Source organism: Pleurodeles waltl, chromosome 9, assembly GCF_031143425.1.
Source record: "Pleurodeles waltl isolate 20211129_DDA chromosome 9, aPleWal1.hap1.20221129, whole genome shotgun sequence".
Lineage (NCBI taxonomy): Eukaryota > Metazoa > Chordata > Amphibia > Caudata > Salamandridae > Pleurodeles > Pleurodeles waltl.
Window position 1 is genome coordinate 478,516,186 of NC_090448.1, and position 14,604 is coordinate 478,530,789.

At 41.5% G+C, this 14,604-nt stretch overlaps 1 protein-coding gene across 1 annotated transcript in view; it reads left to right on the top strand.

The window, feature by feature from the left end:
- Positions 1-14,604, top strand: part of ADSS1 (adenylosuccinate synthase 1) — a 438,091-nt gene that overhangs the window by 345,086 nt on the left and 78,401 nt on the right. The window contains exon 8 of the mRNA XM_069207315.1: positions 2,377-2,503. Coding sequence (XP_069063416.1) covers positions 2,377-2,503 — 127 coding nt within the window. The remainder of the gene's footprint in view (positions 1-2,376; positions 2,504-14,604) is intronic.

Here is a 14,604-nt window from a genome sequence, read left to right on the forward strand (position 1 = left end):
TATGCCACTCCACTTTACACCACTCCACAGTATGCTATTCCGTGCTCTAGATGCCACTCCGCTTCATGCCACTCCACTCAACACCACTCCACCAACACTCCCTTACACTCTATGCTACTCCATTCTATGACACTCCAGTCTAGGACACTCCACTACAATAAATGCTACTCCACTGTATGCTATTCCACTGTACAGAACTCCAATGCATTCCACTTCAATCAAAGCTAATATATAGTATGCCACTCCACGCCACTTCACTGTCTGCCACTCCACTATATCCTATTCCACTGTACACCACTCCACTGTATGCCAATGAAGTATATGCCACTCCACTCATCGCTATTCCACTGTACAACACTTCACTTTACCTCACTCAGCTCTATGCTACTACACTCTACACCACTTCACTGTAAGTCACTTTACTCTATACTATTCCACTGTATGCCACTCCACTCTATTGTATTCTGGTTAATGCATCTGCACTATACCATACTCCACTCTACACCACTCCAATCTACACCACTCCACTATATGCTATTCAACTGTATGCCACTCCACTGTGCCACACTCCACTTTACTCCACTCCACTGTACATCACTCCACTGTACACCACTCCACTTTACCACACTCCACTCTACTCCACTTCACTCTATTCCACTATATACCACAACACTCTATGATACTACAGTGTACAACACTGTCCTCCAATGTACTGCATGGCTCTCCACTAAACAACACTCCCCTCAACAACACAAAACTGTACGCTTTCAAATAAATTTTTATAAAAAAAAGAAACACATTAAAAATGTAATCAAAATAACAAGCATAAAGCTTTATTATACTTAGGAACACTTTATTTATTCTTTCTATACAAACTAAACTACCCAAAGATTACAAATTCTAACGTTATATTTATACCTTAAATTTATCATTTGCACACCACACCACCTTTAACTAACTACAACTTTATTTATTCTTTAGATGCAAACCAACCCTAAACTACATACAAATATACATTCAAAATGTATACCTTTAATTTATAATTTACACACACTTTCAAATTATTTTAACTCACGCACCTTCAAATACAATATATTGAACTTGGTAGCCGTATAAACACATCCACACAATCTTCATGATTGCTTGTTGTAAGAGGCCCACCATTTCTATCTGTGGTCCCTCGTATGCCCTCACCAATCCATTCTAGAGATGACACCAGTGCCATGTGCTTCCTAGACAATAATATTACTGGCCGAATTCGAGGGGGCCCATGGAAGAAGTAATTGCAAATAGCAGCCGCCACATAGGCATTTAGGGTACTGGCACTCTTCCTGTAACATCATCTTCCTCCCACATACAAGCATGCACACTCTTCAGGCATGCGCTATGCCCCTTCACTCCATCTTCGATTTACTCAGGAAAGCTTAGAATGTGGGGAAACAAGCGAATGAAGAGAAAGGAGGCAGTTTCTGAATTTTAGCTTTCTGGTTGGCTGAGCCTTTATATGGACCTGATTCACAAAGGTAAATATACACTTTTACGTAAGTTTACGATTGTTTGATATTCACAAAACCATTTATGATTAGTATCTTTACAAAGGCGATTCACCACCCAAAAAAGGATAGGCCTGTCCTATCATTTAATGTGCAGAGACTCCACGCTTGTAAATATACTAATGATAAATCCCTTTGTGGATAGCAAACAATCGTGAATGTACACAAACATGAAACTTACAGTTGTGAATCAGGCCCTCATTATCCTGTTGAGGATGTTAAAGTTTATTTTTGCACTTCCTCAAATGTTGTAACTTTGGCAATTTACCCGATTTGCTACTGATTTACTCTGAGTTGGTGTTAACTACTATTCATCAATGTGTATATTATTACCTCTAAAACCTTGAGTGAAAATCGAATTGTTTTGGACATTGTTCAGAATAATAACCCTCCCATAAACAGTTAAAAATAACAATGGATTTACCCATCTTTGATCCCTTCTGAAAACACTGGAAAACAGAGCTTTAAGCATTTCAAACCCTATTGTATTTCCCTCCTTCCATTTTCTGTAATTTCTTTTACAGCCTGGCTGTAAATATCCCTTATTTTTGTTTTGGCTCCATCACATAGAATTTTTTCACTCTATTAAACCAATGCCCCTATGCCTACCTGTTTCTGTGTTTCCTTGACTTTAAATGTGTCTATTCCTTTGAGATACCACTCTCCTTCCCACCCTTTCTCCACTCTGCTTTTGTGTTTTATCCTCAGGTTTTAACTTTTAATGCAGAAACTGGGAATCTTACACATCACATTTTGTAATGTTTAGAATTTTACCTACACTATTAAGGGTCAAGGTTCATGAAGTGTTTTTTTCTCATTGCAGATGTATGCTGAGAAAATTAGACCTATGGTGCGTGATGGTGTTTATTTTATGTATGAAGCTCTTCATGGTCCCCCAAAGAAAATTTTGGTTGAAGGTGCAAATGCAGCACTACTTGACATTGACTTTGGTATGTTGACTGAAAAAATGAAACTAATGGATGTCTAGCACATCTTTACAATGCATGGACTGTATTATACGGGCAGTTATATGGCACATTCCACTCCTGATGAGATACTCAAATGATTTCTGGAAGGGTAGCACATTACTCTGTAGGACTCCTAGAATATTAGAGAAATGTGTAATACATATGAAGTAAAAACTTGTCATGGGTGTAATCTAACAGTTGTCCCACCATTTGTAAGCAGTTTGTACGCACTTTATTTAGCCATCCGTTATACAAAGCTGTCATGTAATATGTCCTTCACAGATTATACAATCATGCAGGTGACCAGTCAAGTGATTGTGAATGCAATGATCTAAGTATCTAACCCACCAATGGACATCCTCTGAAGGAGTACCAACAGTCAGATGTGAGTGTTCTAAAGCAAATGGAACCTAACCATGACACTCACCTTTCACCGGGGAGGGTCAGGGCATGGCTGTGATGGTGGCATGAGCCAATGTGCTCAACCACCCCATTGTATTGCCGTCTCACATCCTTTGGAAGATTAGACCCCACCCCCTCCTGAGTTTAGAAACAAATACCTAATAAGTAGCTGCTACTGTATGGTGATGGAAAGAGCAGGCTTCTGTCAGTTGATGTGAGGGTCCAAGGAGATGAGAGGAGAAGAGTAAGCCCTTGGCACAGGCGTAAAAAGAAATAACAAGATGGTGGCTGCTGCTCAGTTGAGAGAAGAACAGAGTAGGGACAGCTGCCAAAGATGTCGCCTGTTGCAGATGTGGTGTAGTACAGAGTGTCCACCATGAGGAAGGGGTGGCTTAATAATGGCTGATATTGGCATAAATTTTGCAACACCAAAGGCAGAATAATGCTGGAGAATGGCACCCACAGGAGGAAGCCTACACACTGCATGGCTGAGGTGAGGTAGCATCCCTGCATAGTACTGGGAAGGCCCACGATTAGGGGTCCTCAAACACTGTCAATAAATGAATAGAAACTGGGTGGGTACCTCCATGTATGGAAGGTTGCTGTGGCATCCAGATCATTAAAGTCACAATAATTAATGGCTGATTAACATATTATGGGCATGGGTGGTCCTCTAAGATTGGAAAACTAAAAAAGTGGAATTCTCTACAGGAAAAATTAACAAGAGGCCTCCAGGCATATGTAAGAGTGCTGGTCAGAGGCTATTGTCATCTCCAAAAGGGGAATTGGCAGGGGACCACTAAAGTAGTGGACAGTAGACTGATGAGCAATTGAGTTGGAAACTGGTCTCCTACATAAGAGTGGAAGTTGTCTTCCCCTTAAGCCGCCCTGGTTAATCTGCATAGGGATAATCTGAGTGACTTGACCAAAGGTGCACAGAGAACAGACCTGAGCTCCTATGTCATGGCCATGTTTTCATTGTTACCATGGTAGGGTCACTTTGGTTAGCAAGCGTATATCAACGAGGTCAATAATGGTCATCGCAAACTGAGAGGCAACATGATGCTCACTCCAAATGTTATTACTTCTTGGAGAAATGAGTGGTACTTCAGGAGGCAAGCCAAAGACCAGTGATAACCTTCCAGAACTCTACAGGAAAAATCTTCCAGGATTTATCACACTCCATGCTCGCACAGCACCCAACTTTCAGAACAAACACTGAAAAACATAGTTCTGAAAAGTTTCAGTATAGGTGGACAGATCCATTTGTTTTGACTTTTGAATGTAAGGCCCATTCCTACCACCTTACAGAGAGGTTGGAAGCAGCAAAGATCCCAGAACTTTCAGTTCCAGAGAGGAAGTGTAGCTCTAAGAGACCTGCATCTCTCCCAGCCCAGACACCCTAATGAATGGGGGACCTGGGCTGTGGCAGAAGCAGGGATCATGAAGGCAGAGATGAGTATGCGGAGAGAACATGAGACACAATAAAGAAAATTCAGATATAATTTGCAGAGGTGAGGATCTGCCTCACAAAATGTTTTTAGAGATGTGGGTCTGGTGAATTCTTGGGTCCTCCTTTTTCTATAGTCGAAGCACTTTCTGTCTGATCTGAACCCAGTGAGTTTTGTGAGTAATATGGCTTCCTATTATGGTTACAAGACATAATCATGCGATTCAGTGTGTCTCAGTGTATCTCAGATCACACCTATGGGTTTGGAGAAGATATGTAAATGTGCTAATGTGTTAACTAGATGGGAGTCGAGGATTGTGGGTAGATGAATTTCTATATTCCTTGTACTTGTCATCTTTGTTGAGGAGTCATTGTGGTGGGGTGGGCTTGGCTATACTGTATTGAGGAGCTGGGGTTTACTTGGCACCTTTATGGTCATGAGTCAGTGGTTATGGCAGGCTATCCTGCATTTGGTTCCTGCAGGCCTTTGTGATTTGAAGTCAAAGGGGAATTTTAAAAAGTCCCAAGATGTTATTTTTGTAACTGAATACATATGCTATGAGTTGTTTACAGTCTATTGTCATAGCAAGGTTGAGTAAATGGGGGGAGAGAAGGCAATATGGATATTCTGAGTCCTAAGGGGTACCTGACATAAAAAAGAAGTGGCTCTTACACGAGGTGACAAATGGCAAAACACTTTGTAGATTACATTCTGTTATGGCTTCTTTCACTCAGTGTGAAGACACGTAATGCCCCAATAAAGAAGAGGTAAGCAACCTAGAGATCTTTACAATTATTAGATCTCAACGTAGGGCCTAATTTAGATATTGGCAGATGGGTTACACTGTCACAACGGTGACGGATATCCTGTCCACTGAAATTTGAATCCCATTATTTACTATGAGACTGCTTGCTCCTGTTTGTCCGTTTTGCCAATATCTAAATCAGGCCCATAGTGTGCCTACAAAAGACACATTTGAAAAAGAAAGATCAGGGCCTCATGAAACATAGAGTATTCCCAGCAGCACTCTGCTTATCCCCAAACAATGAAGTGCCAATTGTTTTAAACAGGGACCTCCCCTTACCAGTAGCAGCCCTTAAGGCATAGAAAGAAGGTCAAATTCTCATTATATGGAGGTATTTTGCATGTAAGCAAGTATCTATTTCAGTGATCTAGTCAACAACCACAGCACAAGATAGCGTTCTGAAAGGATTTTTTGGTACTCTGGCATAGATAGAGATAGGTGACAATTTTGCCTTGGGGTATTTCAACCTGGTGTGGGATGGCAAGAAAGTTAGGTCAGAGGGTGATGGGAATACACAGAAGCATTCAGTAAAACATTTAAAGCATTTTGCTGGAACTAGGTCTAAGGGACGTGTGGTGCAAGCTACACACGGATGTTAAGGGATATACTTATCTTTCCTGCGTACACATTGATTGTACATTATATAGATTAGACTACTGCAACTGTGTTTATCTTGACTTTCCAGCATATCTGTTTCAAAAGTTGCAATTAGTCCAAAACTATGCTGCGAGACTAGCACTTGGCCTCTGCCTCAGGGACCATATCTCCCATGCGTCAGTACATTGGTTGTAGGAATAAGAGCTAATTGGTTTCTAATCAGTATGCTTGGTATACAAAGCTGTTTTCACTCTCGATCGACCTTCTTTTACTATTGCTTCCAGTGGGAATCCCCCTTTTGCACTCCGGAGTTTAAAAAATAATTTCATTTGGATATCCCTATGTTTCGCCAGAGTGTCTGGTCTTTTTCCACTCCATTAGTGGCTCTCACTACCATTGCACATTCGCTAAGAATTCAATCTGATTAAAAATGCAAAACAACGCTGAAGACTTTGCATTTACAGCTCCATATAACATTGGGGTAGTTTTTTCCTATGGTTGCTTTCTATAGAATTCTATTTGGCAATGTAGACCCAGGTTGGGTTTTTAGAAGAAAGATAACCTAGATAGGATATGATCTATACTGTGTTTTGCAAATTGATAAACCAAATGAAAGCACTTCTGAGTAATGTCCTATCCTCAATAGTGGAAGCAGCTGAGAAAGGCTGTTTCAAACCATGCCCCCATGATGCTGAATTTATAAATGGGGAAAGTACACCCTAGAGCCAGTGGTGGAGGTAACACCAGCTCATGCTGAAGGACCCTGTGTTCTGGAATGAACTAGGGCAATAGATTGATGAGTATGTCTCTTTGAACTAAGCCATGGGAGAATCTCTAGCGGGAGTATGGGATGCACTGAAGGCAGCAGTGAGGGGGAATGGTATTGCCCTTATCCTTATGCAACACCTCAGCAGACTGGGAGCATTTGAAATTCAAAAATTCGAAATGGAGCAGAAAACCCTAGACACAGAACACAGGGAGAAACCATAAATGATTATGCTACGTAAATTGAGGGGCCAATTAAACAATATCTTCATGCGTAGGGCAGAGGAAACCTTTCCTCACCTAAAACTCAAAATTTGTATTAATGGAGATAAAGATAAGGTGAGCACCTTCTTGGCATGCTAGCTTTCGGGTAAGAGAGAGAGTGATTAAAAAAAGATGTCAAGACAGCAGGTGGGGGTGATCTTGCATACTGAGCTAGAAAACCTGGATGAATTTCCCTACTACACTGCGGAGGGACACTTGCATACCCAACAGGCATCCTGCATTCAAAGAGCACAGCTAGACACTCTCTCCATACGTTGGAAGGAGGATTTATATAGCCCCATATCAGTCTAAGAGGATAGGAAAGGAACACTGGCTCTGAAAAATAGCAGTGCTTCAAGGATACAAGAATAACCTGTTATGGTAAGTGAACTCCAGGTAGAATGTGTACTAGAAAACCATTGTACACTGAGAGCACACTTACAAGTTATTATAGGCCCCCAAAGAAGCAACATTCAAATATTGGCATAGAGGTTTTAATGTCATGGTCCCATAGGAAATAAGTAACACCTCAGTGCTCGATAAAGTATGAACCCATTAGGATTAGTCAATCCTCGGAGGACGACAGTGACAGTGTGCACAGCAAGTCCTCCTTTTTAGGTCTCGCCCCACAGATAACGCAAGCTGTCTGGTTGTGAAAAGAACTGTTGGCAGCTTACCAAGGGATTAGAGCCCTCCCAATGCTTACTATTGATTGGCTTTACTATCACTTTCTTGTGCTTGCTTTTTATTGGTTAACCTCTGTGGGCATTCCTTCCTCTTATTGTGCATCGCCCCATTACTTGTGTCTTTCTAATGCTTACCTTTTGTGCACTATTTCTTTCTTTTTGTTAAAAACTTGATGAGTGCATATGTTTTCCAGCTGTCTTCCTCCTGTACTTCACTTCCTCTCCTCCATTGGGCTCATTGTTGCCCTCTCTCACCCGTTTGCTTCTGTCTGGGTTGCCTTCTCATGCGTGTACTTCTCCCTAGGCTGCTTTCTCACTTGTGTGCTTCTCCCTTGAGTACTGCTTCCTCCTACAACCTGCTCTGTTGAGTGCTGCACTCCCAGTCTCTTTTTAATTTACTATTTTGTTTTAAGGTGGAGAACCAGACAGCAAATTGCTACTGGCCCATCCACATTAAAAGCACGCTTGTTCTATGTTTATTTCTTTTTTTTAACTTAATGATCCATCTCAAATTAGGAAATAAAACAATTGCACCTGCTTAATTTTGTAGTCATGAATGCGAGCATGCACACGCCTACATAACAAAGTTGCTGCTGGGTTGCATTATCACATTAATTTTTTTACATTTATGCTATGCTGAACACCATGGCTAAAAGGCATTGGCAAACCTAACAGGTCCCAAAGGTGAGACCTACTTGCCAGTGCTTGTTCTAAGTTGCTTGTTATAGCCTGACAACTAAACCAGCTTTCTATGATTCATTCACCCCATGATGTGTGCTTAATGTTTTTGCTCAATTTCTGAACTCTAGCAAGCTCCATTGCTCAAAATTGTGTCTAATTATTGACTCCATGCCCAGTGCAGTGCTCCAATAATTTGTTTTGCCCTGATGATGCCCTTGCATTGACATTGACATATAGGTTGAAATACCATTAATAGGTGTGGACAATTTACCGTTGGCTCAAATAATTAAATTACTGACTATTTTTGGGAGTCTCTCCAGCAACCTATTTCTTTTAGCCCCTTTGTGCTCGCTTGCACTGTGCATATACATATGTGCAACTTGGGTCACAGTGTTCTCTCACCTCACAAGTCCTGCACTATTACTGTTTCTGTTTAATTGTGTCATTAAAATAATCTCTACCTATATATTTGACTTGTGCTCTTTGGGGGCTATAATGACTTAAAAGTGCACAAGTTTCGTAAGTTGCTAGTGAATCATTGTTTTCTTGTACATATTGAAAAGTAACAAAACCCCAAGGCCAGAGAGGCTCACTTTGGAAATTCTGTATGGCATCTGTAGAGTGAGTGGCCCCTAAACTAACTGAGCACTTTAACCGCTTTCTTGAGACTACGGTGGTGACGCTTTCTGTGAGGGCGGCTACAATATTAGTGAAACCTGACCAGAATTCCCAGCTATACACTTTTTATAGACCAACATCCCTTTCAATGTGGATGTCAAGCTATATACCCATATTCTAGCTTTCAGACTTGAGGTGTTTCTGGCAGAGCTGATCCATGAAAATCAATGTGACTTTATAATGGGCAGACAACAACTGCACAATTCATTTAGTGGACAAGTTACACAAAAATGAAAGTCCCAGCAATGCGTGTATCCATAGACATGGAAAAGGCCTTTAATTGGGTGGACTAGAACTTTATGTTAGCAGCACTCCAGCGTGTTGGTTATGGATCCAGATTTCTGGCCAGGGTGTTGGCATGCCTACAAACAAGATCTCACTGAACGACCAGCTCTCACTTCCCTTTTGACTAAAAAGAAGTACCGGACATGGATGCCCTCGGTCAACACCATTATTTGCCCTGTGTATAGAGGGAGCCATGAGCTTGTCATTTTTGTTAATCTGCGGCTATAAGGATTATACGTTTTAGAACAGGAAAATCTAAAGTAGCTTCCCTATGCCAATAGTTAGACACAACACAGCAAAGGAGTGGTGCGATATAAGAGAAATATGGATTTCAAGAGGTCCTTACCTTACCCATCAGCAAAGAGATAAAAACAACCTTCAGAGAGAAGTATCTCTTTAGATGGGTGAAAATGCATATAAAATACATGAGTATTAAAATACAACATGGTTAGCCAATTTCTATAAAGCAAACAGATCTATATTCTCCTACTGGACGAGATCAAAAGAGACCTCCGTAAGTGGACATCATTGTTTGTGTCCTTAATGGCTAAAATCAACTCACTTAAAATAAATATCTGTAGAGGGCTCTCAACCTTTTTCATTCCCTCACAATCATAAGTAATACGTTTTTGAGACGCTGCTGAAGATAGTCTCAAAGTTTGTTTGGAAATGATCTAGACCTAGATTCTTGTTTAGGATGTTACAACAGACTTCCTGAAGGGAGGATTAGCCCTGCTCCATTTCTACATGTACAGTGAAGTTGCACAGCACCCCCAAATGTCTATTATCCTTAACCACCCACCCAGTGCATAGCTTACCATCCCCCTGGCTGAGATGTTGCAAGTCTAGGATACACTATCAATAAATTTACATTGGTGTTGTGGTGTTGAGACAAGACTAATTTAATAGATGGACTTGGGCGTGTGTAGAATTGTGCCAAACTTATTTAAACGTTTTTAAAACCTTCTTACTGTGTAAACTGGAAGTTCACTTTAATGAAATAGAGAGACTGACGTTAGGAATACATACCTGTTTGAATATTTAACACCAAAACTACTGGGTTCCAAAGGGCTTAATTTCAAAGGTCTCTAAGCTGCTGTTAGATTCATTACCCATCTCAAAATTGTCTTTCATGAAATTCTGTGTGAAAGCATTGAACAGATAGATCTCGACAAGATATGGGAAGGGCTCAAGGTGGACATACGTAGCTGTTAATTTTTTGATAAAAAAGAAAAACAAATCTGGGAGCTATACTACGATGTCCTTTACACTTGGCACACCCCCCTTGCAGGATTACATTATATGTATCCAGCAGCAGATCCAAGGTGTTAGTGAGGATGTGGTAGGAGAGGGGATACATTGCCTATTTAGTGGGAATGCCATAGATTCACCCTTTTTTGGACAGAGACAGCAAGGGCCATGAAAGACATATTGGCCTTCTGCCACCAGGATATACGATGCTGCTTAGTGCTGAATGGCTAGGAACAGCCTAAGTATTTTGGGGGCTCCAGGACTAATGTATTTTTGGGGGCCCCGGTTATGAAAAGCTTTGTATTTATGGTTTAATTACAGCTCTTTCAAACCTTTTCACCAGGTCCATGACATACTGACAGGCACACTGGTCCAAATTCTAAATGTGTGCCTATCTATTACTCAAGGATAGAAACGCGTGTTTTCAATGTTGTAATACAGCAGCAGCTCACTCATATTACTGCAAATAATCTCTGTGACCCCCCTCTCATTTCTATTATGTGAGGTCCTCTTTCGATATAAAAGAAACTTTATTATGGATGTTGAATGTTGTGGAAAATCATAAAGATTAAATTTCGATGCAAAATGTCTGTAACAAACTCCCAAACATTACCGGTACTAAAAAATAAATTAAAGGAAATCAGTATCTAAAACCACCTATAAGAATCATTCAAGGTCATCATGGCAGGACTGTCTGCAGAATAGAGACAGCTCTGTTAGGGGGGGAGGGCTCTGAGCCAGAGCCCATTTTGCCCATGCCTTATAAAACGTCTCTGTGAGTGCCATTTAGGGCCTCATTTATGAGGCTTGTGGTGCAACCCTGTACCACCGGGAGAGGGCAGAAATGCACTGTATCTACAAGATATGGCGCATTTCTGTCCTCTCCCCCTGCTCTGATGAACAAATTGCTGCCATGCGCCAATGCAGACTCCATTGCACCATGGTGCAAGGATGCCTACGTTGTGGGGATGACTGTTTTGTGCAGGAAGGGACACCATCCTGCACAAAAACAATCACAAAAGGTGTTTTCCTCTTTCTATGTGTACTGCAGCCTCAGATTCCTTCATGTTTCATGGGTGTTGCATGTGAACACCCCAAGCAACACGCATGGAACGCTCCTTTCACACAGTGTTATGCGTGAAAGGAGTCCATATTTACAAGGCCATGAACAGCCACACAAGGTGGCTTTGTGTGGCCTTGTAAATATGGGATGGCACACTACGCTAACAGGGCATTTAAAAAAATGATGCTCTAGTGGCGCAGTCTGCCATTAGGGCTTCGTAAATGAGGCCCTTAGAGTGGCAGTGCCTTTGAGGTGCGAAAGTGGTGATAGCATATCATTGGAAAAATAAATCCACCCTGGCTGGCACAGTAGCACGGTAGACTTTGAACACAGGTGGGCCTCACATGCACTTTGAGAGATGGTTGAAGCCGCTGTTAGAGCACCTGACGAATGGACCCCCAAATATGATGAGTTGAGAGGGATGGGGCTTTTTCTGTAGGGAACCAGGTGTGTTCATGCTGATGAAGCAGTCACAATGCTCTATCTATGATTCTGCGAAATGTCACCAAAAGATAGTGCTGTAAACATAATCAGTGAGGAGGGGGGAGCAAAACCTCAACAAAGAGACTTTGTAAGAAAAGAGAAGGCCAAACAATAAGCATGACCTGTGTGTGGGTGGCATACCTCCATTCTTTTCACTCAAGGAACTTCTGAGTTAATACGTTCAACCCTTACCATTAAAGATCTCTAGACGTTACAATTGTTGGTTAATCATTTCACACATTGCTCAAATTCTGTAGTTCTCTGTTGTTTGATAATCAACTCTGAGGCACCAGAAGCACAGGTCTTTGTTGGGTATAGTAGGTCATCATGAAATACTATTTGGAGTCAAAATAGGAGTGAAATAAGGCCAGCTCCTGTTGCCAGTGTTAAGCCATTAGGAGATACTATGGCATCTAATCTGGTGAGAAAGAGATCCCTCCATGAAAAAGAGGATCTGTGGCATGGCCAAGGAATATTAAACTATTATCTAGAGGCTGCCATTGGCTGAGGTGACATCTTGTAATGTCTGTAGGAGTGTTAGGTTAAGTGAAGGGACAGAGAGGAAGTAGGAGGTGAAAGCACAAGAGTCTGGGCACAGTGGAAGGGGATTTAGTCTTAAACTCCTTCCCGGTTTTAAAATGCCCAAATAAAGAAGATGTCTGGGTAAGACACTCCTCCTCTTTACCTGGACAGGCTGGTTAGGGACAGCAGTTAAGGAGATTAAGTAGTAAAGGAGGCAGTCACAGCGGGCATAGGGCTAACCACGGACTGGGAGGAGCCAACGGGGGGAAGCCTCTGTAACAACAATGTGCCAACTGAAGCCCAGCCATGACAGTACATGTGTTCAGAGGGAGGGGAGCGACCAAGAAGTTATGCCTTGACCAGTCACTATGGAAACCTGTGAAAAAAAGTAAGTAGAGAGATCAAAGCAAATCCATGTGCATTCTTACTTGGAACAACCTTTCTCATTTCAGCAGGAACAGAATGTGAGTTAATGCACCCCAGATAGAGGGCAGTAAACACAAGCATAATGCTCTCCCGCTGTGTTTGAATTAAAAAACCTTCTCTTCAGTGCAATACACTTTTTTGGTTCCCCATAATGTTGAGTTTGGGTGCTTTGAAGTTAATGTGCTCGTAAGAAATTACCTTTCTTTTTGCCTGGGGGCTGTGAGAGGTTTTGGGTACACGCAGTGTCTCACTGCATTGTTGCTTCCAAAAGGAAGTGAATTACCACACTGCCTTCTGCAACAAAATTGTTTGCATTTCCATGTAGAAGTTGAACAAAATGAATGCAAGAATTAAAGAACTGAGAGGAGACACTTGCAGTCAGTTATATGGAACACCATTAATAAATCAAGGATGATGAAGAGGCAGACCTCACCAGTAACTAGCATGCCATATATGACATCCGAGTTTTTTTTTAGTGTTGCTGTTTCGGTACTGCACCCATTTCGAAAGTCTGATTGGTAATGGACAAGGGCGCTTTCCTTGGCCAATGTGCAAGGCCAGTTCAACAGACATTTTTCTATCATTTTGACCAACCGTGACAAGTTAGTCACTGGCACAAAATATGTCAGGATCATCCTAGGGTTTCTTTAAAAGGGGAGTGATTTGATGAGATGAGTCTTGAGGGAATGAGGGATGATGCCCTCTTTTGTAGGGGTCTTTATAAGGCAACAACAAAGTTTGCCCAATAGGACAAAATCTATTCTGATGATAACAGTTGTAACGTAAAAACAGATAACGTAGGCACTAAACCAATTTCACCCTGCCTACCACAACGACATAGGCATTGCTTACTAGTGTTAATATTTTTTAGTACTGGTACTCTTCTCATATTTGCCTGATTCCCTCAATAACGTGCTAAAATGGGGATTCAAACCAGGAAGGCCATAGTTGAAGGCCAAGGGTGTCGCTGCTCACAACAAATTATGGTCTTTTTCAGTCCCTAAATGGTTCAGCCACATAGGCTCTGCACTTAACTCCAACCTGTTACTTGTTTTATGCCACTTCTTTCACACATTCTCCGATTTCTGTTTTGCTTTGTCAAATGCAGAATATAAAGAACACAAACTGCCCATGTCCGTGCTTCATTATTTCTGTGAAAATCTCCACAAAGCTCCCCTCATGCACGTATATGGAATAAGAGAGGAAAAGTAGACTGAACCCCTCCGTTACTCACAATAGGATGGTGGAGCAGCTGTTCACAGTCAGGGTGTCCGACTCATGACTGCAAAGAATGTGTTTTCACAGAGTATGTGTTTTCTAAAAGAGAGACAATAACACCAACAATAAGTATGGGATTTAGGATTGCAACGTTGGGATTTGAGCCTGTGAACTGTATTGAATGCAATGACATGAGGTGTAAGCCTGTAGCTCATTAAGTCATTATACAACATCATATAATCTTTGTCAACAGTTCTGCACAGGGACACCTACAGGTTCATCACTGACACACCTGCTCAGTGCTCCATGATGTGATTTCTGGGAGGCACTGCATTTCATTGTGGAGAATTTGCACTCATGTACTTTGATCACATGATTGGGGAATGTTACTTCAGGGCAATGGATAGATCTAGACTTTAAAAACGCAGCTCCGATTAAAGGGCCTGCAGGTACCTATTTACCTTACGGAGTTGTAAGGCATACAGACATCTGGATAAGATCATCCT